The sequence below is a fragment of the Panicum virgatum genome, chromosome 2N (genome assembly GCF_016808335.1).
Source record: "Panicum virgatum strain AP13 chromosome 2N, P.virgatum_v5, whole genome shotgun sequence".
NCBI classification, from domain to species: domain Eukaryota; kingdom Viridiplantae; phylum Streptophyta; class Magnoliopsida; order Poales; family Poaceae; genus Panicum; species Panicum virgatum.
Window position 1 is genome coordinate 65,547,520 of NC_053146.1, and position 25,786 is coordinate 65,573,305.

The following is a 25,786-nucleotide window of genomic DNA, read 5'->3' on the forward strand; positions in this document are numbered from 1 at the left end:
AAATCTAAAGCCAACAACACTAGAGAAATTTAATTAGTAACAAAGGAAAGCCCTATGTCATGGTATTACTATCTCTAGATGGGTTTGCAACATAGGGTGACAAGATACAAAAACAAGCTCTAGTAAAGTAAATTGCTCAAAGTAAAAATAAGAATTAAAGTGAGCAAGAGAAGTAACCAATCTTGACACAAGAATTTATCCCGTGGTGTCGATGACTTGCCGGTCACCCCTAATCCACGTTGAGGTGGATTCCAAGAATCAACCGCTCCTCTATCAAGAACCTCTTGATCTTGAGCCGGCTTGAATCAAGGAACCGCTCCACACCTTGATTACACTAGAGTTGCTCTTCACCACTCCGGTGAGATGAGCACAAGACCTCTCACAACCGAAATCGAGGATCCTCAACAATCTCCTTGGAGGAGCTCCACGAAATCCTCTTCTCCAAGCCGTCTAGGGAGCGGCAACTCCCAAGAGTAACAAGTCGATGACGCTTGTTTGAAGTTTCCCTAGTGCCACAAAGCTCAAACTCTTGATGCAATGCACTAGGAAGCCCTCACACCCTCAAGAATGCAATCTCTAAGCAAGTGTGTGTGAGAGAGGTATGCCTTAGCTCTATGATGTCAAGTATGCAGTCCAAATAGCCAAGAAGACCACCCAATGGCCGGGCATTGGGTATATATAGACATCCCTCCAAAAACTAGCCGTTACACTCTTTTCTATGAAGTCGCGGACCGTCCGCGTTTCAAAAACCGGACCGTCCGCCGTTATAAACTAGTGAGTCAGAGTGCATTTAATGCGTGCCAGAACTAGCCGTTACAGCCCTGGCGGACCATCCGCGCCCCAGGGGCGGACAGTCCGCGGTTATGAGATCTGACTCACCAGAGACAAACATGCTCTCTGGTACAAATTCGAATTAGCCTGCGGACCGTCCGCGCCCCAAGGGCGGACCGTCCTCAGTTCACTTTTCAGCCCAAACCAGAGAAACAACCTCTCTGGTACAAATCTGAGATTAGCCGGCGGACCGTCCGCGCCCCATGGGCGGACTGTCCGCCGTTCAACTTTGAAGCCCACCAGAGAGACACCCTCTCTGGTACATTTTTTGAAATAAAGTGGCGGTCCGTCCGCCCACCTGGGCCGGACCGTCCGCGAGCCCACCAGAGCCTTTGCAAGCTCTCTGGAACGGGCGCAGACTGTCCTCCCCTCAGGTGCGGACTGTCCGCCGTTACTCAGTCAGCTCTCAAACTTAGTCTTTTTCAAATCTTTTCAAAACGCCGTTAGCCCTCATGCATGCAACTAGACATTTTGAGCAAAATGACACTAAAGACCCGTCAAGCATGAGTACACAACCCCTCTTGATAGTACGGCTATCTATCCAACAAATCCGGTCACTTTTCATCCACTAAACGTCTTGTGACCGGTAAAATACAAAAGCCCTATTTTACCTTTGCCTTGAGCCCGAGCTTTGCTCATCATCTCCAAAACTCCATACATTCACAACCAAATCTCTTTCATCCGTGGATCAAACTATACTCATTATCTCAAATGAAATTGTTAATCCACAAACCATTGTCATTAATTACCAAAACTCGAATTAGGGGTCTAGATGCTTTCACTAGCAAGACGTCTTAAAGAACACAACTAGCTGAGAGGATTCAGTCAACATTACCAATAGAATAGAATCGACCTAACACAACTATATGTCTATAACCAGACACACACCAGAAATGTACAGGCTAAGGAGACCAACTGGTAAATTTTTTCAATTGGGCATAAAACACAAGTCTTCTTAACCAAGCAGATATTCAGACTTACGCCCGGTCCGGTCAGAGCCTGAACCCACAAGCCTGAAATCAAATTACAATGCCATGCTTGATGCAATGATGTGTAAGAGACATGGCCCCATTAGACTATTGTTTTGTGATTTTAGTGATTGAGTAACAACATAATTAATGTGACTAATGAATTTGTCAAGTGAACATTAATAGATCCCATAGATGAAGCAAAAAGGCCAAACAAAGTTAAACACGAAGAAAGAATTCAAAGAAAGATTGAAATGGACGAGTTCTGCAGAAACCAGTGGCAACAGATGAACCGATGCAGGAACACCGGTGTATCCGGTTGGCATCGGATAAACCGACGCATAGGCGTCGGTGCAATTTGTAGCACTGGTGGGGGAAAGAGCCAAGTGGCACCGGATGAACCGACAGTGCCAAAAAGAAGCGTCGGTGCAATCACCGGAGGATTGACCAGAGAGCATGTCAAGCGCGCTGAAGCAAAGTCTTCAGCACCGGATGATCCGACGAGCACTAGTGCATTGCGTCGGAGCAATGACGTCAGCAGCCAGCCGAAGATTCCTTCAGCACCGGATAAACCGAAGCACACCGGATGAACCGACGCCTCCTAACTGGATTATCCGGTGACTGCCACGTCATCTATCAGAGACCCAACGGCTACCCCGTGGTGCAGTGTGACCGGATGAACCGGTGCCCTACCGTCGGTCTATCCGACGCCACACAGAAAAGTTAGGTAACGGCTCCCAACGGCTCTCTCCACTTGGTGGCCTATATATATGGGCTCCCCCGGTCATTTGAAGATGGCTGGAGTTGCTACAAGCTTCATACACACCCATGAAACCCTCCAAGTCAACCCAAATGCATATTGATCAAATCTTTAAGTTTAGCACTAGCTTTAAGAGTGTAAGTACTAGATTAGCTCTTGAGTGAGTAAGCAAGCAAGGTGCCTTGTGGATGGTTTTTGAGTGAACCAACAAGAAGATCTTGGTGCGCCGACCCCTTGGAGCATTAGTGGCTCGCGGGCACGTCATCGACCCTCCGACTTGGTGTGGAGCGGCGACGACAATCTTGTACGGAGGACGTGGAGACTCTCTTCCTTTGTGGACAAGCTCCTTTGTCGTGGAGCTGCAACCACGGCCGGGTGGCGGAAGGCACCCGCCCTAGCCCAGAAGGTGTGTACTCGGGGGTTAGCTAGTCCCAGAACGATCTCCCTCAAGAACACGATGAACACAGCAAGATTTAGAGTGGTTCGGACCGCCGGAGCGTAATACCCTACGTCCACTGTGTATTGTATTCCCACCCCCACGAGAGCGTCAGAGCTGCAAGAGCTTGTGTCCGTCTGAAAAAACTGTCCTGTGCACAGCGAATGCCTCCCTTTTATATCCCAAGGGAGGCGCATACATGGCTGCCGGGACCCCGACAAGTGGGCCCAGCGATGCGGTATAAAATATAGTACTGTTCATCATTATGGCGCTGCAGGCAAAGGAGATCTTTCTCTGGATATCTTTGCCTGCTCTTGGAGTCTCCCGTTCAGCGTGTCTAGGCGCTGTCTTGTCGGAACGGCGCCCGTCGTAGCCAGTGGCGTCGCCTGCCACGTAGCTGAACGGCTGTGTAGGGAGCGGCGTAGGCGGCATGATGGAAAAGTGCCGTGCCGTCGTATCCATTTAATGCGGCTGACGAGCTCTGCGCGGGCGCGGCACAGGCGGCTGCACTGTGCACCTTGGTAATACGCGGTGCACAGCGGGGCCTGTCAAAGGCTGTCCCGCGTGCTGCGGCGGCAGAGCATGCGTCAACCATCCGCATTAAATGTGGTGGGTGGGCGAGTCCCCCTTGCGGAGGACTCACGCACGAGCCCGCGCCCGTGCCCCCGGGACACGTGGCGTCTCCGGACCCCCGCACGATAAGGGGGGTCCGGACGGCGCAGGAGGTCCCGGACCCCTATGGGGGGTCCGAGGCCTGGCTGTCAGCTCGGAGCTTCCATCCCTTAGAGACACGTGGCGTCTCCGGACCCATCCCCAGGCGGGGAACGGGTCCGGGGCCGTTGGCCTGGTGAGGGAAGAGCCTGACCGGTGGGGCCTGGCTACTCCGTCCTTACGCGTAGTTACGGATAACTACGAGGGTCCTGTCTTGCTGCGGTAAGAGTGGGTACCCCTGCTACAGGGTACCGACAGTGGCCCCCGGGCCCACCTTGGGGGAGGTACGAACCCGCAGGTGGGGCCACTACTGCGATTTGGCTCTGCATAGCTTGAAGTTTCTTGCTGCAGAGGTTTTGACCGGCCTTGACCATCCATCGGATTATTCGCTGCCTCATCACATCGCAACGGCTTATTGACTCGTGGCCCCCACGCACAGTGGTACACCTAGTCATGCGCGCGACGCTCGGCATTCTTGCGGCCAGAGTAAACGGATCATTTACCACCGGCGCAGTTCCCGAAAAGCTCGGCCACGCCAGCGCTTAATGCGCGCACGTCAGCTCGGCATCCGCCTCGCTCCGCGCGCGCGTGGGCAACGGTTCAGATCCCGTCTTTTCGCACCCTTGTTCGTTACCCGCTCACCCCGCCAGGTGGGCCTGGGCCCCCGTGTCATGGACTGGGCGGTTAACTCCAGGCGCGGGCGTCGCTTGGGTTCCGGCGACGGTTCCGGAGTGCGCCGGTTGAATCGGGCTTATAATGGGATGAATCCGCATTCCGCGGTTACTTTCCCGCATTCGCCTTCTTCCTTCCAACCTTTGCGCCCCTTTGCTTTCGAGCTTTCCTCGCCCCTTTCTCCCCCACACAGGTTGCTTCTTACTCCACCGAGAGATGGCGTCCCTTGTTCATCCCCGCCGCTACCAGACCGAGGGAGAGCTGAACACAGTGCGCCGTCTGCTGGGATGGAGTGCTCAGGAGACCGGCTGGGGGGTGCGAGCAGGCTCGGTTCCCCTTGGCAACCCTGCGTCATCCTCTTCCGCTATTTCTTCATTCTGGTGAGGTCCGGAAGGAGCAAGGACGAGGTGGGGGGGGTACTACTTCCAGGTGAGGAGTGACCTGGCGACTCCTTACATTCCCGGCCTTGCTGGCGGAAAGTGGGAGGAGTGGCGCAGGGACTGGGTGATCGCCACCACTGAAGCCAACGAGCGCCTCGCCCTGCCGACCGAGGGGCCCGCCTCCGACAAGGCATCCTGGAGGGCCAAGCCGTTGCTGCAGCTGGAGTTCGACTCCGTGCTGGACAAGATCAGGTCACTGGCGGAGAGCGGCCTCACCTCGTGGCACATGCTCGGAGACTTCGTGAAGCGCCGGATCGCTCCCCTGAAGCAGCGGCCGCGTCCTGTGTGGAACTTCACCGGCCTCAACGACTGCAGCAGGACCCAACGCGGTGAGGGGAGCGACCTGACTCAGGAGGCCTTGGAGGTTCTGGTGCGGAACGTGACTGGGGACACCTTCATCCCGGAGAACCTGATCCTCCCGCAGAGCATAGTCCCCCTCTGCGAGGACTCCGCGAGGACGGCGGTGCTGGCCACCCTGCCAACCCTGGACGACGGGGGACTGGCCCCACGTCAAACCGGAGGCGACGCGAACCGTGGGCTCCGGATCCCTGGCGCATCCGGGGATCAAGCCACGCTGAGTGCTGCGGGGTCCGGCGCCACCACGAAGGGGAAACAGGCCGCGGCTAGCAGCGCGGCCGCAGCCGGCTCCAGCCGGGCACAGGGCAGCTCCGGTGCATCGTCGGGCGACGCAGGCCGGCGCAGGCTACTCCGGGGCGACGGGACCCTGGTCTCGGAGCCCGCCGCGAAGCGCCAGAGGTCTTCCGAGGGTGCAGGCCAGGGTAGCTCCCGGGCTGCCGGCCCCCACGGGCCCTCTGGGGCGACTGGACCACCACCATCGCCGCCGAGGAATTCCTCCCGCCGGCAGCAAGAGCAGCAGCAGCGGCAACAGCCGCAAGAGCAGCGGCAGTAGGCACGCGGGCGGCAACAGCAGCAACAGGTGCGACCCCGGGTTGCGCCCATGTCGCAGCCACAGGGATAGCAGCAGCGGGAGCAAGCCCGGGTTGCACCTGCAACGCAGCTGCAAGGGCAGCAGCAGCAACAGCAGCAGCAGCAGCCGCAAGAGAAGAGGCCCGGGCTCCGGGGACGCTGGGTACCCGGTACTTCTGGTTTAGTGTCATCCTGCTCTCTTCCCTTGCGCCGGTGCTCTGTTTTGTTTTTTGAAGGCTTTTCTGCTTTGTTACCAGGGCTCCTCGCCCCAGCGGTTCTTCTACCCTCGCCGGCACATCGGCAGGTGCCCAGGCGTCGGCGGCCTCGGCGTCGACAGCGACGGCGACAGCAAATGCGGGACCCACAGGTACGGCGACCTGCTGCTAGCTTCGTGGCGTATGACGTGATGCTGACTGGCGTGTCATTTTTGGACTCCACAGCGCACAACGCGGCGGCGACGACGGGGGCGCCGGTGCTGGGTGCAGCCGCGCCCGACACGGCGACGGTGGAGACGCCGGTGCCGGGTGCTGCCGCACCCGATGCCGCGGCGGCTGAAATGCCAGCTCTGGGCGCCGCGGCCCCCGGCGCTGCGGCGGCGGAGGCGCCAGTGCTGGGCGCAGCCGCACCCGACGCGGTGGTGGAGATGCCGGTGCTGGGCGCAGCCGCACCCGACGCGGCGGCGGCGGAGGCACCGGAGCTGGGCGCAGCCGCACCCGACGCGGCGGCGACGGAGGCACCGGAGCTGGGCACGGCCGCACCCGACGCGGCGGCGGCGGAGGCACCGGAGTTGAGCTCGGCCGTGCCCGACACGGCGGCAGCGGGGGCACCGGAGCTGAGCTCGGCCGCGCCCGACACGACGGCAGCAGGGGCGCCGGAGCTGGGCACAGCCGCACCCGACGCGGTGGCAGCGGAGGCGCCAGAGACAAGTGCCGCAGCGGAAGCCCCCACTTCCAGCTCCGGTCCGGTTGCAGAGGAGTTGGAGGTGGTCTTTGGCTGGCGGCTCCTGCAGCTCCAACTCCCGGAGGAGGATGCGACTCCCCTTCCCCAGGTGCTGTTGCAGGTTCGGCGGTCGATCGAGGAGGCAACCTCTTCTGCCGAGGTGGCCTTCCGGCGGGAGTGGTCTGCCCTGGAGAGCGAGCGCCAGCGCCTCTCCGACTGGCACACCCGCCTGGAAGCGCGCACGAAGGCTGAAGCCTCCCTCGCTGCGGAAACTCGGTCAAAACTCAAGGCGGACCAAGAGGCCTACCGAGCCAACCTTAGGAAGGTGTTTGTCCGAGAGTTCGCAGTGTCAAACCGAGAGAAATCCTTGGCGCAGCGGGAGCAGGACTTCACCCTGGAGGTTGTTGGCTTCGCTGCTCAGCGGTCCGACCTCGAGGCTCACCTCGCAGCTCAACAGTCCGAGCTGGAGGCTCGCAGCGGGGACCTCGAGGTCCGAAGGCAGGAGCTCGACGTCTTCTCTGCGACTCTGCAGGGATGGCGTGAACAACTGCAGGAGAGAGCCCGCCAGCTAACTGCCGACGAGGCGGATTTGGAGGAGGGCCGGAAATCCCTCGCCAAGCGGGAGGCTCACGCCACCGGCATAGAGAAAGAACTTGGGCGCCAGCGAGACTCGCTCAAGAAGCTGAAGGAGTGGGCGGAGCAGAGGGAGGCCAAGCTCGAGGAGAGGTCCCGCGTGCTCGAGGAGAGGTCCCGCGAGGTGGAGGTGGCCAAGGCGGCCCTGGACACCCGGGTGCAAGAGGCGGTCCAGCAAGCGGTCCGGAAGCACCAGGAGGACCGGCGCGCGGGAGCCCAGCGGATCGCTGACTGGGCGGCCGAAGCGAGCCTCGCACTGGTGCCATTGGGAATGAGCCCGATCCAGGTGGCGGAGCCGCCAGCTTTGATAGCTGACGCTCTCCCAGTGCTGAGCTCTGCTTCGGATAGGCTCCATCGTCTGGAGCCAGTCCTTGCTGGTCAGCTTGAAGCCGAGGGTCGCGAGCTGATCCGGATGGTGGCGGAGCACATCCTAACTTGCCTCCGGAGCCATGACCCGGCCATGTCGCTGGCGCCCGTGGTCAATGGCCCTGTAGCGGAGACGGAGGCCGCCGCTCGGGACAGCGTGCGAGAGGTCGTTGACTTCGTTGCCGCCTACTTCAAGCGGGAACCTACGGACCCTTGAGCGGGGCATTGTACCTTTTTCCTTTTGCATTATGTAACAAACTTTGTATTAGCTGAAATTTTTGAAGTAGAAGAAACTTCAACTTAGCTGTTTGTCTGTTGATTTGCGGTATGCAGCACCCCGGCGCCCTGGCCCCCTGGCGGATAGGTTCAATTGATTGGACCTGTCTGCCACGTGAGCCGTAGGAGATGCTCTGGACCTCCTTGGTATAGGGCAGCATAGTCTGTAAGACGAGCTAGCGCCTTGCTCCCTGTGTAATATTCAGGACTTCATATAGAAGAATCAAGTTCACTTATACAGTAGCAATGATACTGCAACTTAGCTGCTTGACGCATGCAGAATCCGTCCGTGATGTGTGGAACAAAGCGGATGCTCCGGGCCCCCTGGAAGATAGACTCAGTTATTTTGAGTCTGTCTACCATTGAGACTGGATCTTGATCTGCATGAAGGCTTTGAAGCAGATGCTAGGACCCCCTGGTAGGTAGGCTCAATGGTTTGAGGCTGGCTACCACCAATCAGGGCTTAACCTGTGTACCACTTCAAATTTACAGCTTAGTAACAGGCCCGCGGGACTCGTCCGTGACCAGTGCCAGGCTGGTACAAGGTCCGGGCTCTAGATGCGTAGGTCCAGGTTGTTCAGCGCTTTTTACAGAGTGGTGGAGTGTGTAGGCTTAGGGTACGGGACCAGGCTAAGGCGCTACACAAGGCTCCGGACCATTCCAGGAAACAGCACGATCTTCCCGGACCTGGCTTCATCATCCCAGGCCTCTGGCAGCAGTGGCAAGGTCACTTCGCTGTACTCGATCTTTTGAGTTATAGGACTGGGCATGCCGTGTTGGATTTAGGAAACCAACTCTTGAGCTGGAACGGGGTCCGGGCCCTTAATTACCTGACTCCAGGTACTAGAGTACTTGTTACAGGGTGGTGGAGTGTGTAGGCTTTTGGGTACGGAACCAGCTAAGCGGCTACACAGGACTCCGGACCACCCCAGGAAACAAGCACCCGCTCTCCAGAGTAGGTCCCTAAGGGTCTGGACTCTTCTCCAGCAGCAAGAGAGTCCGGATCTGTACGGCAGTCCAGTAACTCAGCTCAGATCTTAGTTGTAGCAACAAGGGCAGAGGTCCCCGCGGGGGTTAGAGAGGTAAAAACTTTGAGAATCGGCATGTGAATTTAAATTTTAACACAAAGACAGAACTGGGAGAAATTATTTCCTTTGCAATCTTGTTGTACATGGCTTGCGCGATGGATGCCAGAGACCGAGTTTACGAGGTCAGACCTCTACCGTTTTGGGCCGCGCGTTAGCCGACGGTGCGATGGATGCCAGAGGTCGGGTTTACGAGGGTGGTCCCCAACCGCTCTGGGCCGCATGGTAACTCTATCTTATTACAAAGGAAAGGATTATTTTCCGGCTCTGCCTAGGTGTAGAACTTACGCAGATGCTCTATGTTCCATGGGTTGGGCAGCGGCACTCCATCTTCTGTGGCGAGGCGAACGCATCCGGGCCGGCATACCTCTGTAACCCTGAAGGGCCCCTCCCAGCTGGGGGAGAGTTTGTGAAGCCTTGCTCGGCTCAGGATTCGTCTGAGGACGAGGTCGCCAGCCCAAATACCCATAATGAGCAATGGCCATGAAGCGGTAGAGCGCCGGCCGGCCAATGATGGCGTTGAACGGGAGGTTTACTTCCGCAACATCGAACAGAACGCTCTCTGTGCGGAAGTTCTCCGCAGTCCCGAACGTGACCGGCAGTGTGATGCTCCCCAGGGGGAACACCGGGTGTGGGCCCACTCCAGAGAATGGGCGAGAGGGAGTCAGCTTGGACTCCGGGATCTGCAGCTGCTTGAACGCCGCATAGCTGATGACATTGAGGCCTGCCCCACCGTCAATCAGCACGTGATAGAGCCTTACGTTGGATATGACAGGAGCGGTGACTAGAGGTAGTACACCAGCTCCGGCCATATTTTCCGGGCAGTCAGATGGCCCAAAAGAGATGGTGGTGTTCATCCACCTCTGATGCGGCGCCGCCTTCGGGACCCCCGGCTTCACCGAGAGGACCTCCCGGCGAAGGGTCTTCACATCCCGTCGGGAGACAAGCTCCCAGCTTCTGCCGTACATTACATACAGCTTCTTGCGGCGGTCGCCGTTGTCGGAATCGGAGTCGTCGTCGTGGTAGACGCCCTTCAGCTCTCGAGCGGGGGATTGGTACCCCAGCTCCTTCTCCCCGGCAGCGGCCCCGCTGTCGGAGGCCTTCTCCTTGCCGGCCCGCTGGCGAGGAGGGGATGAACCGTCCTTGGAGGACTGCTCACGCCGCCCACTGACCCGCTTCGCGAGCTTCTGGATCTCACGGCAGTCAGCGGCGCTGTGGCGAGCGGTGGGATGCACTGGGCATGAACCTCCGCTTCCACCTTGCGGGCGAGGGCGTTTGCCGTGTGCATTCTGGCCTCCAGCCGCTGCTGCCGCAGCCGGCGTCGCCGCTGGCGCCGCCGCTGCAACGACTGGTCCACCAGATTGCAGTTCCCCGCGATTCCGGTTCTTGTTCTTCTTCTTCTAAAGTCCGTAGCAAATGTCGTGGAGCTGCAAATAGTTCCTACCAGATTGCTTAGGAATAGTTCTGTTTCCTAAGCAGAAGGCCGTAGGTTCGACCCCTACCTGGCGCGCCAAATGTCGTGGAGCTGCAACCACGGCCGGGTGGCGGAAGGCACCCGCCCTAGCCCAGAGGGTGTGTACTCGGGGGTTAGCTAGTCCCAGAACGATCTCCCTCAAGAACACGATAAACACAGCAAGATTTAGAGTAGTTCGGGCCGCCGGAGCGTAATACCCCCACACGTGTCCATTTGTTCTGCTTCTACGGCCTTCTGTTTGGACCGTGCGGGGGTCCGGAGACGCCCAAATGTCGTGGGATTTCTAGGGTACCCACAGCCGGGTGGCGGAGCGCACCCGCCTATTCCCAGAGAGGGAGTTCTCGGGGAGGTACTAGGCGATTGGGCTGTTCTAGCTCTGAGGCGTGCACACAAGAACACACGATCTAAAGTGGTTCGGGCCGCCGGAGCGTAATACCCTACGTCCACTGGGAGAAGTTTTGATCTCTGTTGTGTATGAATCTATCCTCTGCCGGGCCTTGGCTCTCACCCAGCCTGAGTCTTCCTTCTAGCGGGCGCCCCCTTTTATAGACCAAGGGGGCGGATACATAGGACGTTGGGGCCCCGACAGGTGGGCCCAACGTGACTGCGCAGCATACTACGCAGAGTATTCAGATGGGTACAGTGGTTACGGATCTTTCCTCCGATACGCTCTGCTAGCGCTACAGTGGTCTTCTCTTGTCCCGTCACCAAGGTGTCCGTTGGGGGAGCGTAGCTTGCGGCGTAGCCTGTGGAGGCTATTATGTAGGCGTCATAATGGGTGAAGCCGAGCCATCGTATCCATCTGTTATGGCAGACTTGGCAGGTGCGGCGTGGGCGGCGCCTGCGGCTCCACTATCTTGGTAACACGCGATCAATAGTGCCTCCTGGTCAAAGAATCGCCTTGGCTTCCACCGCATCAATGCGGGTGTCCACCTACCACAATAAATGCAGTGGTGGGTGAGGCTTAGTATGGAGACCAAGCGGCCTTGAAATGTCGTGCTTGTAGACACGTGTCGCTCCGGACCACCCCGAGGCAGAGCGTCGACTTCTTCCCTTAGCGAGTGGTCCGGTTACCATACAAGGGGTCCGGGACCCTATGAGGGGTCCGGGACTTCCGCGGGGGTCCGGACCCCTCGGGAGGTCCGGAGCCCCGGCTGTTCGGGCTGCCCGCCTCTTCCGGGACACGCGTCGTTCCCGGACCTTTCCCAGTCGTGAGGCAGGTCCGGAACCGTCGCCGAGAGATCAGGACTACGGACCACAGGGGTCCGGCTGTTTGGACGTAGTCAAGGATAACTACAAGGCTCTTGCCTAGATACAGCAAGAAGGGGTACCCCAGTCCTGGGGTACCGACATCCTTAGTGGAATACGGGATCAAGGTGACAGTGGTTAAGTTCACGGAAGAGACTTGATTGCCGGGAAGCGATACTCTTAATGAGTGCTTCAACAACATGGATGTAGGTGTGCCTTTGTGGCTAACTGAACCACGGGATAAACACCCGCGTCGAGAGTTTGCTTCCTCCTATCCCGCTCTTTACGTTTCCGCATTTCATACTAGCAATTCTTGTGTGACTTTACTTTTATAGAGTAGTATTTTGATAGGAAATGCTATAAGTTGCTAAATTTTTTTGGGATAAGAGTTTCACACTAGAACAACTTTAGTTGCACATATAGATAGCATATTTTAGTTAATATTGTGCAATTTAGTTGGGGTATAGGTTAAGATTTTAAGTTGCCTAATTTATCCTCTTTTCTTCTTAAGTTAGAGCATCCGATCCGGTCTTTCCTGAAGCTTCTCAGAACCTGTCAAAAGGCACGCATAACGCAATTAATGGAGCGCACGAATGAGAAATGTATGTTGTATGCACGAGTAAGGGCTGAGCCATGAGTCGCTCACCTCGGCGTGCTCGATTGCAAGAACGGGTCCTCCGGCTCAATGCTCATCGGGAACCGCGAATATCCTTGTATTGAATCCTCCACGGCTCCACCTCCCTGCCAAACCCAAGCTCCGCATCACTTCCTCCCTCCCTGAGGTCGTCAAGGCGTCCATGCAGGTGGCCAGGTGGGGCCGTGGGGCGGTGGGGCGAGGACCCGACGCAGGGGCGAATTCAGAGTTTGGACCAAGAGGGCTCATCCCCCCCCCCCCCTTTTCTTTCTCTTTTCTCGTTCTTCCTTCTTTTCACTGTGCTAAAATTTTTTAGGATGAGCTTGGGCTACAATAGATAACATGGGGAGGGGGGTTGTCGAGTCCCCTGCCCCCTGACCCGATGTCATGGCAGAGGCAATCACCGGCGGCGGATTGGCGAGACCGTGCGGAGGTAGTGGAATATGCTTCATGCCGGGCAATCCATTGGAGTGGAAGAGGTGGCGTGGCGGCATACCCCCGGAGGGTAGCGGTGAGAGAAGGAACCCTTGAGTGATCTTACTTTTTGTTAGGTGATGAGTTGGACCTGTATCTGATAGTAAGTAGTTGGAGGGTGTTTCTGCAAACATTCCCCACCTTGAAACCTTGGATCTCGGCCGTGCAAGCATAATCAGTGGGCCGATTCGGATTGCGATTATTAGCGGCGATCCGACTAGGGATGTAAAAGAATATATTAGATTGTACGACGGCATTGCCAGAAAAGTCCATCTCGTGCCATTCCTGAGGAGATCGTGGCTGCACAGTTCGATCCGACTGCTAAAAAGTACCGCCTCCATTCTGAAATGTAAGATATTTGAGTGTTTAAAATTTGTACTCAAATATAAAACATTCTAGAGTGCTTTGAACAAAAAAAATGCTAATCTTCTTGGTTTGATGCTAGTTTTATAAAAAAAAATCAATTGTGGTGGGTCGGGAGAGTAAAAAAGGCATGCTAATTTTTTTGGTTTTGATGCGGGCACTGAAAACTAAGTAATTGATTGAGTGGGTATATATGTCTTTTCTCTACTTTTATAATCTGTCTCTAAAAATTTAGAATGTCTTATATTTGAGGACGGAGATTTAAAATATCTTACATTTGAGGACGAAGGGAGTATCAGACTCGGATCGTAATTATCCAATCTTGGGGCATAACTAATAAGGAAAATAGAAAGGTGACTTTTGGTAAAATTTCCTCGCAACATTTCCATTTCGTGGCACCTAGCCGTGTAAGTGCATTGTGCAACACGAACCAACGGTCCAATGGGCGAAATCGCGGCCCTTCTCCAGCCCGGATGCTAGTAGCGCCGCCGCCGGTCGCCATCGCCGAGAGGGTGGAACCAGTTCACCTTCCAGCGAGGAGAGCGGCCTCCGGAGAGGGGCTCGTCTCGAGGAGAAGGATGGGCCGTGCGTCCGCATCACTCACGGCTGGAATAGTAGAATTAGAAGCCTAGAACGGGCGGGGGCGGGGCGGCTTCCTGTTCTCCGCCGATCGTGCGCGCTGAGAGGCCACTTTTTCGTGATGAAGAGTATCAGGTATCGTGGTTCTTAGCTCTGAGCTTCTCGCTTCTCTTATGCTTTTCTTATGCTGCATGCGTCGGAACTGTTTGATGTTTTTCCTACTTGGTTGGTGCCGCGCATTACGACTCCTCTGTGGAGTGGTCGAGATAGATCGGCAGGAACAAATGTAGAGCTGCTTCATTGTAGATTATGTTAGGGGAAAGCTACGGTTTTCCTGAACTTTAGTATCTGTACCTTTTGTTTGCAAGGAAAATAGCTACCGTACTTATTTGTGCATGCCCATCAATATCTATTTGATGCGCAAGTTTTTAAGTTCCTTGAAAATTGGTTTTGCAGTGGCAATGAGTGAGGGATTGTTAAGTTTTATGTAATGGCAAATTTATGTAAAATCATATGTATTTAATATACGCACCCCATATCTGATATTGACAGTTGACATGTGAAAGCACATAAGACTGGGATTTGTTTCTCGAAGAACACCTGAAACAGTAATCTATGTTACTCTCTCGCTAGAAGCTCCATTTAAATATACAGTTAAAAGTACTAAATAATAAATATACAGCTAAATTACACATACACTGATTAAAAAAGTATAAGTAGGTGAAATTTTCATTTAAACGTCACTGTTAGTTCTCTAACAGCATTGCAACATATAAACCTTAGATACATGTGATGCTTATGCAAATGCCCCAATCCAAATACCAACATGTGCAGTCGCGCGCACATACAGATCGAAGAACACTTAATGTACAAGGTTTGCTGAAACTGAAGCAATGAACAACCTGAATATACACACATGTACGGTTTGCAGCATAGACTCAAAGCATAGACAGATGGTGGTCCTTATGAAAGTTAGACCAGTGGCCTGTTCTGGTTGTCTTCTAGCATTAAACGGAGGCGGCTAACTACTTCTGTGAAGGTTGGTCTTTTCTCAGGCTCATTTGACCAGCACTGCTCCATCAGTTCCCTCCATTGCAGATCACATGATGCTGGTACTGTTGGCCTCAATGTGTTGCTCAAAATTCCTCCTGCAAATTTTCAGTTTGTAATCAGGACCTCAGATGGCATTAGAGGATAGGATACCCTTCATTATAACTTCAGAATGTTTTAAGCACACCTATAACTCCTCCATGGTGCGTGCCAGCATATGGCTCCTGGCCCGTGAGTATTTCCCACATTATGATTCCAAAAGAATATACATCAACCTGTCATAGTTTTAGATAAAGGTACATTTATTTATAGATAATGCAGATAACTAAGAAGCATTTTTTTCTTTTCTTTTTCAGTTAAGCAACTTGAGTATGTAGAAATAAGTATTCTCTAATTTCCATATAAACGATAACCCTCCTAAATAGCAGAGTTAGGCAAATCAATTATTAGTACCAAAATCACAATTTAATGGTTGGTTTTCAGCTTGTTGAGTGCCATATGTTAAACAAACATAATGCCACAGTGCATTTTCTGTTTTGTAGTATTATTAATTTTCGGGACCATCAAGATACTTAGTGAGTAATACCTTGGTTGATACCATATTGCTGCTCATTTCAAGCATTTCAGGAGCCATCCAAGGAAGAGTTCCTCTCATTCCACCAGAGACCATTGTAGTTTGTTTCACCTTGGACAAACCAAAATCAGCTACCTGCAGCCAAGATTACCGGTTGCTTTGTTTCAGCTCACGTGGGAAGGCCAGGAATGGGCTATTTATAAATCTCTTGCGACTCATTTTATACAAACATAAATATCACATTGATGGAAAGGGGCACACCTTGCATATGGGACGAAACGGATCATTAAGATTCACCAGCAAGTTATCACACTTCAGGTCGAAATGAATTATATCCTTGGAATGCAAGTATTCCATTCCAATAGCCACATCCATAGCAAGAGTTATCCGCCTGCGCCTATCCAGAAGTTTTTCTTTGCGCAAAAGGACTTTCTTGAGGGATCCACTGGCCATGAATTCTGTCACAGTTGCTAATGTCCCCCCAGGCCCATTATTCACAATCCCGTAGAATGCCAGCACATTAGGGTGGTGAAGTTTTGAGAGGATGGCTGCTTCTCTCCAAAACTCCGCAATCTGCATAATAAAATTATTGTTTTATGATGAGCAAAGCCTAGTTCACTAGATTCTGAGAGACTGATCTTGTGGTATTCTACTATTAACTGCTGAGTCTCCATTGTGAATTTGTGATTGCAGCTCCAATATGTCATGTGATTTTAACTAACCAGTTTATCTGTATCTGATGATGGATACATGAAGCAGCTATTCTTTATCCGTTTGATGGCAACATCAGTTCCCCTCCATTTTCCATGAAAGACAGTTCCGAATGCACCAGAGCCCATCTCCTGCAGATCTTCGAGGTCCTCATTCCTTATTATCTGTGGCGTAATTCAAATGAATAATCAATGATACATTGGGGAAAATCATGTGCAATAATGTGATTGATTGACGGTTCCTTGCCAGAACTGCAAATATTACTTGTATTAAAGTTTCTTTTTTCCTTGATTTTCTTTTAACCTCCTCCTGTCTGTATATTTTCCTAACAGTATTGTGCAGATTCTTTTTTTTTTAACTGAGAACTGGAGGGAGATCCCTACAAAATACTATGCATATTCACACGAACATGTAGTCCTGATTGAACTAATGGTTGGCAGTTGGGACTGAAGATTCTAGCTTAAATTACAAACAACCTACCCACCTGGACATTGCTTATAATATCCATGCCCAATGTTACATTTGCAGGAAGGGATGGTTTATTTTCACTGGTTTCACGTACCTGCCATCAGAGGAAATGCAAAGACTGTCATAAAAAATGCTTTCAGAGTTGCATCTCACGAGTACTTACGTGGAGCTGATGAGATGTACCTCAAGTTCTGAGATTGGCGATGCAAAACTTTCTATAACTTCTACCGATGAAGCTCCAACTTGCATATGGTTGCCATTGCCTCCAAGTGAAGTAGACCTAAAAATTTGTGCATCCCGTTGTACGCTACTGGGAGAAGGTTGTTGTTTGTCCCTTGAAGATTGTACAGGACCATTTTTCTGCAGCTCAGGTAACTTGCTATCTGAAGATGTAAACGGAGTTGGGGAAAATACTATTTCACTGTCATAGATAACTGGCATAGAAGGATTGTCTTTCTTGGCAGCACCACTGCACATAACATCAGGAAGTGTATGCTCTATACTCCCTGTTGTATTCACTGAAAATTCTCGCTCATGGGTGTATGGGTTCACACTGATGTGTGTGTTGTCCCACAAAATGTGACCTCCTGCTTCATTTGACTCAGATGACTGGGTTGGTGCTGGCCGCTCTGTCTGGTTATGCAACTGATCTGTATCGGAATAAGGAATGGTGTCTCTTTGGGAGCTATACCTTCTTGTATCTATGCTTTCATCAGAGCTCAGGCATTTGTGCGCTGGTTTTTGATAATCTCCTGAAGGAGATGCAAACATTTCATATACAGCTCTTCCAACAGGCTCTTCTGTCACCGACTTTTCAAAATCAGTTGAATTATTGGACTGGATAAATTGGATGGTTATCTCAGTCTGTTCTCTCAGGAACTTATTGACTGGACTGGTATGTTGTGTTGGGCTGCTGTAGTTTGAACTCAGTGATGGAATCCTCAAACTGTTCTCGGCTGATGGTATGATCAGCTCTGTTCTTAATGATGTGCTTCCCTTATCTGTTTCAGCACGTTGACCTATCATTGAAATGTTGGTTGCTGTCCTTTGCAGTTCAGGAATTCTCCTTGGTGTGACATTACTACCATTTCGCTCCCACTGAGATGGATATGCGAACTCCAATGGCATAGATGAAGCAGGATTAATATTTCTTGACTTTCTGGCAGGATAAGAGCTCTCCTTGCCTTCATCACTCCGTATGACAGAGTCTTGATTGGTCATTTGTTCCATGACTACGGGAGGAATTTTATGCAGGGGGATCCTGGATGCCTTTGGTGGAACTGTAACAGTATTTTGTGAACGGTTGCTCCTAATGCATGATGAAGCTTCTTCAGTCCTGCCTATCAATGATCCTTCATCGTCAATATCAAACATCAGCTGATCCAGATCACTGGCTGATGTACTCCCAGGACCTTGTGCACTTAATTTCTCACCTGGTCCAGTGTATCCATATCCATTTATTAGAGCAATGTATTTTGCTTCAGTATCTTCATCTGATGAGCTCCCTACCACAAAATGTACATGGTGCTCATCATCTTCATCTGTAAATAGGTACATAGCTGGCCTTTCTTTGCTTTCTTCTAGTACAATGCACTCATCAATCATATGGTGAACATCATCATCGGAGGCAACAGAGATAAGCACATTCACTTGTTCCCCTGGCAAGTGATACTTGACTATGTGAGCTTGCCTGATGAGTTTGGTTGTCTTGCTGATCAGTCCTTGCCATGAAATTCCCCGACTGATCTGAATCAGATGCTTCTCACCACCAACATATCGAAGCTTGCCATCTATTGGCCTTGGTAGGAATCTGCCACCAAAGTTGCAAAGGAACTTCATTCTAGTTGATCCAGAGTCATATATCTCTTGTGGGTTCCTCTTATTTGATCCTTGACTTTTTATTTCACTGAATGGAGGAAACGCCAACAGCTTCTTTGATGGTTTATCTCCAGAAATATTAGCTTCTTCTCCCCAAGGAGGGAAGCTGGTGTTGATGGTCCTGTCATCACAGATGATTGGAACCAAAGGCTTCCTTATATTTGCCCTATCTTGCATGAATCCAAGAGCAAACTCTTCGCCAGTTCGGAAGGAGTAATTCAGCAACTGTGTCTGCCCAGTCGTAACGAAAAATACTGGAGGCCTAGGGCTGGTATTTGGGGAACTTGTTGGCAAAGCTTCTGAGAATCTTAGATGTGCAGCTTCAGGACCTCCAGATCCAATTGTCTCTAAATTGCCTGGAGAATATACAATGTTCTTTGACATTACCTCTCAGGTCAGCGCTTGAGAGTTCTATTTCTCAATCCATTTTTTGTATACAAGCTAACTATGATATTAGCTGCCATTAATAGTCACATAGCATCCTAATTCAGGTAGTTGTAGTTTTGTCCCCAGTGAGCTTAGAAAACAGTCTGGAGATATGCAATTAGAGGGTTAAAAAATAAGATATAACTTGTATCTCATAAGAAATTATTACAATTTCTTGAAATTGTAAACCTGTAAGATAAGGCAGAAAGTCAAAACTTAAAGGCTTAGCCATGATGCTTATTACAAGAAAGTGAAAGCATTCAATAATTCTGAAACGGTGTATTCTTGTTTGAGCTCTCTTCTTGTTTCCAGTTTCTGCTACTAGTGATTATGCAATGTTTGCCAATATTTACAAAATCAAATAATATTTTACTATCAAGTATAAACTTTACTTCAACAGGATAATATTAACTATATTAGTAATCACTTCTGCCAAAAGGAAACAGTGAATCATAGATGGACATAGTTTGTGAAGATTCTTGTTCTTCTGAAGGTGAAAACCACACATGCTGTTGCAAAGGAAATAGGAAGGTAAAGAAGAAGATAGGTGCTAACCCTCACGACCTCCAGATGAAGGCTGAGACAGATGAAGGCTGAGACGACTCGTCAAAGCTTAAGAGCTGGTATGTACCATCTACCTTACCTCTGTGATGCTTGAGATATTGTTATATATAGATGGGTTAGGTTGATTTAGAATAATACTAGGAGATTTCAAGATGGCTGGATTGGAGTTGGGGCAATGGGGCCTAAACCGAGTCATCTGTGACGCAGTTAATTGTTTTTGTCCAGACTTCAAATTGAATGACAGCAATGGGCTAAATAGTTTTAATCAGGGCTGCTGCTGGTTGAACATTTTTTTAGATATTATTAGGTTATACACTTCACAGGCAGACTAGCAGGTCAATGGTTGTTAATATGGAACTGGAGTGAAGTGTAGTGTTTATTTTCAAAAAAAAAAGAGGGAGAGAAGTGTAGTGTGTAGTATTGTGACACGTCGATCAGCTTTAAAGATATGCACATCAATATTCTCCATCCATGTAATTAATATGTAATAACGAATAAAGGAACTCAGTTGCCAGATTATCTTTCGATTTTGCATCTGTAAGTGTAACTGAAAGTGAAACATTTATATGACATGAACAGTAAGGTTGTAGTCAACTGTCATGCAATGCAGTTTTGCACACATAAAAAAAAATAACGCAATGCACAGCAAACTCAATTCTATAAACCTCGACTGGAGATTACTTGGGGCAAGGGAATGCCTTCTGAAACTCCCATTTGGCCATTTGTCACTATCAGATACTGACTTAGACATAGATACTGTGGCTCATACACTATATATGTGCAGCACTGCTGCATCATATTGAGTTCTATAGTGCCATTTATAGCCCAACTGGACTATTCTTTTATCTTGAAATGTATTGTTTTTTGCTGTCAGGAGGTAAGTGTCTTTCATACGCAAACTGGACCCAGTAGGTGCAACTTGATTTAGTCACACATTGGTCCCGCCATTTGCGTACTCTTAGTTATTTTAAGTTGACCTGCGACTTGTTGCCTGAAGATATTTTGATTCACTTGCCATCAGATGATACTGAATCTTCTTTTCCCCTTCGTGGTTTTTTATCTATCCACCTGCAGATGAGAACTCCGTAAGTAGTTTTTGCATTGATTTCATTGGTAAAGAGGTAAGGTTTTCCTTAATTTTTTGGTATGCTAACTAAAAAGGCCTGCTTGCGTTTTGCTTGCCTAGGTACTATTGTTACGGAAGGGTTATAAGGGCGCGCTTGGTTGATCGGCACGTCAGTTGACAGTACGTGGAAGCTCAGGTCGAATGATCAAACTGTACTGAACCGCAGACGGGATGAAAAATTCGTGTACTGTTTTCCTGGATTGAACAATGCAAGGGATTTGTCACCCAATCTTTTCCCATGATTTCTGCAAGAAGACATGACCAGCCGGCATGCAGATGTTGACACTGATATCCCTTGTACTCTGTATTCTGAAGATGGAGAGGGCCCATGACGCAGGTTGCTAGCTAGGAGTCCAACCTAGGGTGGTGTAAAGGATCTAAATTTTTAGTCTAGATAATCTAGGGGCTGGACTTTAAGAGAGTCGGGCTCTAATTTTATGCAATTTTGAGTTAAAAAAATTAAGGGTCAAGTTGGATGGTGAAGAAAATATTAGGAATCATGGCTATTACCGCCCCTAGTCCATATAAATTTCACCATAATGGGACGACGAAAACTGTAGTATAAATTAATTACAGAAAAGTATATATCTAAAGTTACAGTAAAAAAACTATATTAAAGTATATCATATAATATATTCACTGTGTATATCTACTCGTGTGGAGTCCAACAAAATTGGATTTTCTATTTTATGATTTTTTTTTGATTTACTATGATTTTTCAAAGATTCAACTGAAATTTTTTTAAAAAAGAAAAAGAGAAAACTATGGTTACTGTAGCAAACAGTCTTCAAAAACGCTCGAGGGAGGTAAAATGCACGGTTTGAAAAGTTGAGGGAGGTGAAATACCCGGTTTTATAGTTGTAGGAGGAAAACCAAACTTTGATGATAGTTGGAGGAGGTAAAATAGATTTTTTTCCTTTTTTAAAACACGGAATGAAGTATTGGGCCGGCCCAAAAAAATCGCGTTCCCTTTGTATGTTATGGGCTTGGGCCTCCGGCCTCCCTCTCCTTCCCAAATCTTTCGCACGTCTTACAGTCTTCCACTACCCGCACTGCGAGATCCTATATATCTTTCGGAAGGTAAAATTTTATATAACTTCTGCTTTAAGATTCGTGTGCATGTACAGATCCAATAGCTGCAAAACGAGCACGAGCTGTTGATTAGTCATCTGAGCGCTGGCACCAGGCAACAAGAGGACACGTGCCTACTGCTGAGTCGTGGCGCATCTAGGGTGCAGTGAGAAATCGGATGGTTCCTTTTGAATTTGAGACTTTGATTTTAATTTTCTTTCAAACCGTAAGTGCGTTTTAGATTCCGTTTGAACCACAATGTTATTTGGAATTTTTGCAACAGAACAAGATCCAATATGAATATATTTTGACTTCTCAAATATTTTTTGAAAATTCAACATTCAGATTATAACACTTCAACATTTGAAATATGCATGTTCAACATTGTAGATATACTGCATCAATAATTCCATGTGAAATGTTGAAATAGTTCATTAGAATTGTTGAACTAGGTTTTGATTCATGTTGACTATAGTGACTTAAAATGTTGACTATACCAGTTTAATATTTTAAACATGCTAGGTCTTAAACATTTTTTAAAAAAAAACTATGAATCATGGTCGCATATACTAGGAAAAAAAGCAAAGAAAGTTTACCTGCCGACAGCCAATCCCCCTGCCATCCTGTCCGTTGCTTTTTTTTGTGGACCTGTCCATTGCTGTGCTGCATGTGTGTGTCGGTGTGTGTGAATGGCTGCGTGCTTGTAATGGGCCGTTGTGTTGCATGTATGATATAATAAGTTGTTTGTGGGCTTAGTGAACTTTAAAGACATATCTCTCAACCATCTTCCGGAAGTAGTATAGGAAGTGCACTGCATACTGCACACTCCCCCTACCCTTTCCCACGCCGCCGCCTCTTCCACCGTCACCATGGCCGCCGCCCCCGCCTCTTCTGCCGCCGCTATGGCCGCAGCCCCCGCAATCCCCGCGTCCTCCTCCTTCATCTCGTCGTCTCCGTGCTCTCTCAGGTACCAATTTGCACCCTGCTCCGCGTCGCACGCTGCGCGTCTTTGTTAATCCGATGGATACCTCTAATCCGTGGAACGCTTCTAGGGTGTCGAAGACAAGCCCCCGGCGGCCCACGGGAAGAGTGTCTCACAAAATCAGCTGCGTCAGTAGGCCACCGGCCGTCGAAACATGTACTACCAAGCCCCTCGTGCACTTCATTTCTAGTGGTTTCGATCCTGTTCCTGAAATTCATGTCTAAGCTTTAATCTCTGTTAGTTTTCGTTTGAGGCATCCAATCGAATGCTGCAGGTGCTGGTTCGGATTAGGGTATTATTCTAGATTGCTGCAAGCAGTAGTAGCTTCTTGTTTGGCTGCTGTTGCATTCATGTAAAGAGTTTGCCTGTAGATGCTGTAGGAACAGAAATAGCGGTGTTGTTTGCTAACATTTTCTTACTTCTGTCCTGAAGCTTACAAGACTAGTGTCCCGCGCAATGCTAACATGGCCAAGCTCCAAGCAGGATATTTATTTCCTGAGGTTATCACCTTTTCTTGTTGATGCTGTTCTGTTGTAGTTTCAACTTCTGATAATGTTGACTTGTTCACTGTCATTCAGATCGCCAGGAGAAGAGCAGCTCACTTGCTCAAGTACCCTGATGCTAAGATTATAAGCCTGGGGATAGGTGACACTACGGAACCCATTCCAGATGTCATAACAAATGCCATGGCAGAGGTGCGTTTTTGTTGTGAAAAATAATAAGATACTAATGGTGCTTTCAATTGTATATCTTCGCTTCACACACAAAAAAGCCAGTGTTCCTTAGCGGTGCTTTCACTTTATGTTTAATTAATTAATTAATTAGTTTCGGTTCTCATTTAGTTCCACTTGTACATATCTGTAGGAATTTTCTAAGAAAATTCATCTACACGTTTCTTTTGCTTAATACCTCTTTTGCAATTACATTATTTATTGATTTGTCCATTTGTAAACACAGAGAGCACATGCCTTATCAACAATTGATGGCTACAGTGGTTATGGAGCTGAGCAAGGTGAAAAGGTACTATATATAGCTTGTGGCTTTACTAGAAACTTTCAATGCATTTGAAAATGGATCCAGACAACTCATTGCGCTGATCGACTTAGCTCTTTATCTTCAGTGTCATAAAATGTTGTGTTGGTTGTCAATGCAGAAAGTAAGGTCAGCAATTGCTGCGACAGACTATGCGGACCTTGGTATTGAAGATTCAGACATATTTGTCTCTGATGGTGCCAAATGTGACATTTCCCGCCTACAGGTACCAAAGGAACTTGCATCTTCCCTTTTAAGCTTACAGTTCATGTTAAAATTGTTTGTTGACAAGTGTCCTGATTCTAATGTTCCAGGTCCTTTTTGGATCTAATGTGACAATTGCGGTCCAAGACCCATCATATCCTGTAAGAGAATTGTTGGATTGACTTTAACTTGCACTTACTCTCATATTCATGATTCTGAACATTGTGTGATGATAATGGTGAAAATGGTTCTTTTTTATTATTGTTTTCATACTGTTACTTTTGGCTTATAGCTGCTACTTCTTTTACATATTATCTGGTGAAATTAATGGACATCTTTCATATTGACAGGCATATGTTGATTCAAGTGTTATCATGGGCCAAACTGGCTTATATCAGCAAGATGTTCAGAAGTATGGGAACATTGAGTACATGAGATGCAATCCTGAAAATGGATTTTTCCCTGATCTGTCAACTGTCGCACGTACAGATATAATTTTCTTTTGCTCACCGAACAACCCCACTGGTGCTGCTGCCTCTCGGGACCAACTGACGAGACTAGTCAAATTTGCTAAGGATAATGGGTCTATCATTGTCTATGATTCTGCCTATGCTATGTACATATCAGATGACAGCCCAAAGTCCATCTTTGAAATTCCTGGAGCGAGAGAGGTGGGTTCTGTGTTCCAGTTGTTTACTTATTAATACTGCATATTGGATTTTTTTAGCCCTTAATTACATTTTGTCCTATGTATATAGTGCCATGGTTATGATAATAAAGAAAGTAAATTGAACTGCACTTTTGTCATCATGGCTTGTTTACGTGCAGGTTGCTATTGAGACAGCGTCATTCTCGAAATATGCTGGGTTCACTGGAGTCCGTCTAGGTTGGACTGTTGTCCCCAAGGAACTTCTTTTCTCAGATGGGCATCCAGTCGCTAAAGATTTCAACCGCATAGTGTGTACTTGCTTCAATGGCGCATCAAACATTGCTCAAGCTGGTGGCTTAGCTTGCCTCTCTCCAGAGGGTCTGAAGGTAGACTTTCAGTTTGATGAAATCTTCAAATGGCACTTTTGCATTGTCTCTGCTCATATCTGTTTGTTCTTATACAGGCTATGCATGATGTTGTTGGCTTCTACAAGGAGAATACTGAAATAATTGTCGACACATTTACGTCGCTTGGATTCAACGTGTATGGTGCCAAGAACGCTCCTTATGTGTGGGTGCACTTCCCTGGTCGCAATTCATGGGATGTGTTTGCTGAGATCCTTGAGAAGGCGAACGTTGTCACTACCCCTGGCAGTGGATTTGGACCCGGCGGTGAAGGCTTCGTGAGGGTCAGCGCATTCGGCCACAGAGATAACATCATTGAAGCAGCTAGGAGACTAAAACAGCTGTACAAGTGAGCACTGACGCAGCTTCAGTAACGTCTTGGAAGGACGATATCAATAAGATTGCAGCAGGATTTGTTTCACCAAATTCGCTCTGTCGAGCTACTTGGAGATATCAGAAGCGGAACTTGATAATTTCCTAGGCTTTATGTGGTGGCAGTTCTTTCAAATTATTTCCAATTCGAAACTATGCTTGTTGTATCCCCGAGACATTTGAATCACCAGGTAGTTCATCTGTTGTTGCTGTTTTCGAATCTCTCCCCAAAGCTTTCTTTTTGGCATGTAAATAATTACCGGCAGGATGCAGTGATAGACCAGTATCTATGGAAGTTGACCACCTAGATGGCTGGATTGGAATAGGAGCAAGGTAGCGATCGAAGCAGCAGCACAAGCAGGAGCTCACGTGCATCAGCATTAACGTCACCATACGTCATAATTAATTCGGAAAATCCACATTAATCAGACAAAAGACCAGCTCTCAATTGCATATAAG

The 25,786-nt window shown here is 49.3% G+C and overlaps 2 protein-coding genes and 1 long non-coding RNA gene across 7 annotated transcripts; 2 read left to right on the forward strand and 1 right to left on the reverse strand.

Moving 5' to 3' along the window:
* Positions 1–13,629: 13,629 nt before the first annotated feature.
* Positions 13,630–21,130, forward strand: LOC120661839. 3 transcript variants are annotated; one of them, XR_005670107.1, is made up of 6 exons: positions 15,863–16,297; positions 16,680–16,990; positions 17,225–17,581; positions 17,673–18,891; positions 19,417–20,572; positions 20,674–21,130. It is a non-coding gene; the product is annotated as an uncharacterized LOC120661839 (long non-coding RNA). The 3 variants fall into 3 exon arrangements; XR_005670105.1 differs by lacking the exon at positions 15,863–16,297 and adding an exon at positions 13,630–13,951 and having other exon boundaries at positions 19,417–21,130; XR_005670106.1 differs by having other exon boundaries at positions 19,417–21,130.
* LOC120661838 (dual specificity protein kinase shkD-like) lies at positions 14,516–19,617 on the reverse strand. Of its 2 annotated transcripts, XM_039940820.1 has the most exons (8): positions 19,479–19,617; positions 16,803–19,027; positions 16,636–16,713; positions 16,163–16,315; positions 15,702–16,013; positions 15,453–15,575; positions 15,054–15,141; positions 14,516–14,964 (listed from the first exon to the last, which is right to left on the reverse strand). In XM_039940820.1, the coding sequence occupies exons 2-8, from the start codon at positions 18,879–18,881 to the stop codon at positions 14,789–14,791; spliced, it is 3,009 nt and encodes a 1,002-aa protein (XP_039796754.1). In that variant the 5' UTR covers positions 18,882–19,027; positions 19,479–19,617; the 3' UTR covers positions 14,516–14,788. The 2 variants fall into 2 exon arrangements, with proteins under 2 accessions (XP_039796754.1, XP_039796755.1); XM_039940821.1 differs by lacking the exon at positions 16,636–16,713.
* Positions 21,131–21,646: 516 nt separating the features above from the next.
* On the forward strand, positions 21,647–25,551 carry LOC120661840 (probable LL-diaminopimelate aminotransferase, chloroplastic). 2 transcript variants are annotated; one of them, XM_039940824.1, is made up of 11 exons: positions 21,647–21,665; positions 22,532–22,651; positions 22,737–22,822; positions 23,099–23,166; positions 23,245–23,361; positions 23,624–23,686; positions 23,820–23,924; positions 24,013–24,063; positions 24,253–24,573; positions 24,731–24,937; positions 25,015–25,551. In XM_039940824.1, exons 2-11 carry the CDS (start codon positions 22,554–22,556, stop codon positions 25,306–25,308), a joined length of 1,410 nt encoding a protein of 469 aa, XP_039796758.1. In that variant the 5' UTR covers positions 21,647–21,665; positions 22,532–22,553; the 3' UTR covers positions 25,309–25,551. The 2 variants fall into 2 exon arrangements, with proteins under 2 accessions (XP_039796758.1, XP_039796757.1); XM_039940823.1 differs by lacking the exon at positions 21,647–21,665 and having other exon boundaries at positions 22,481–22,651.
* The last annotated feature ends 235 nt before the right edge of the window (positions 25,552–25,786 follow it).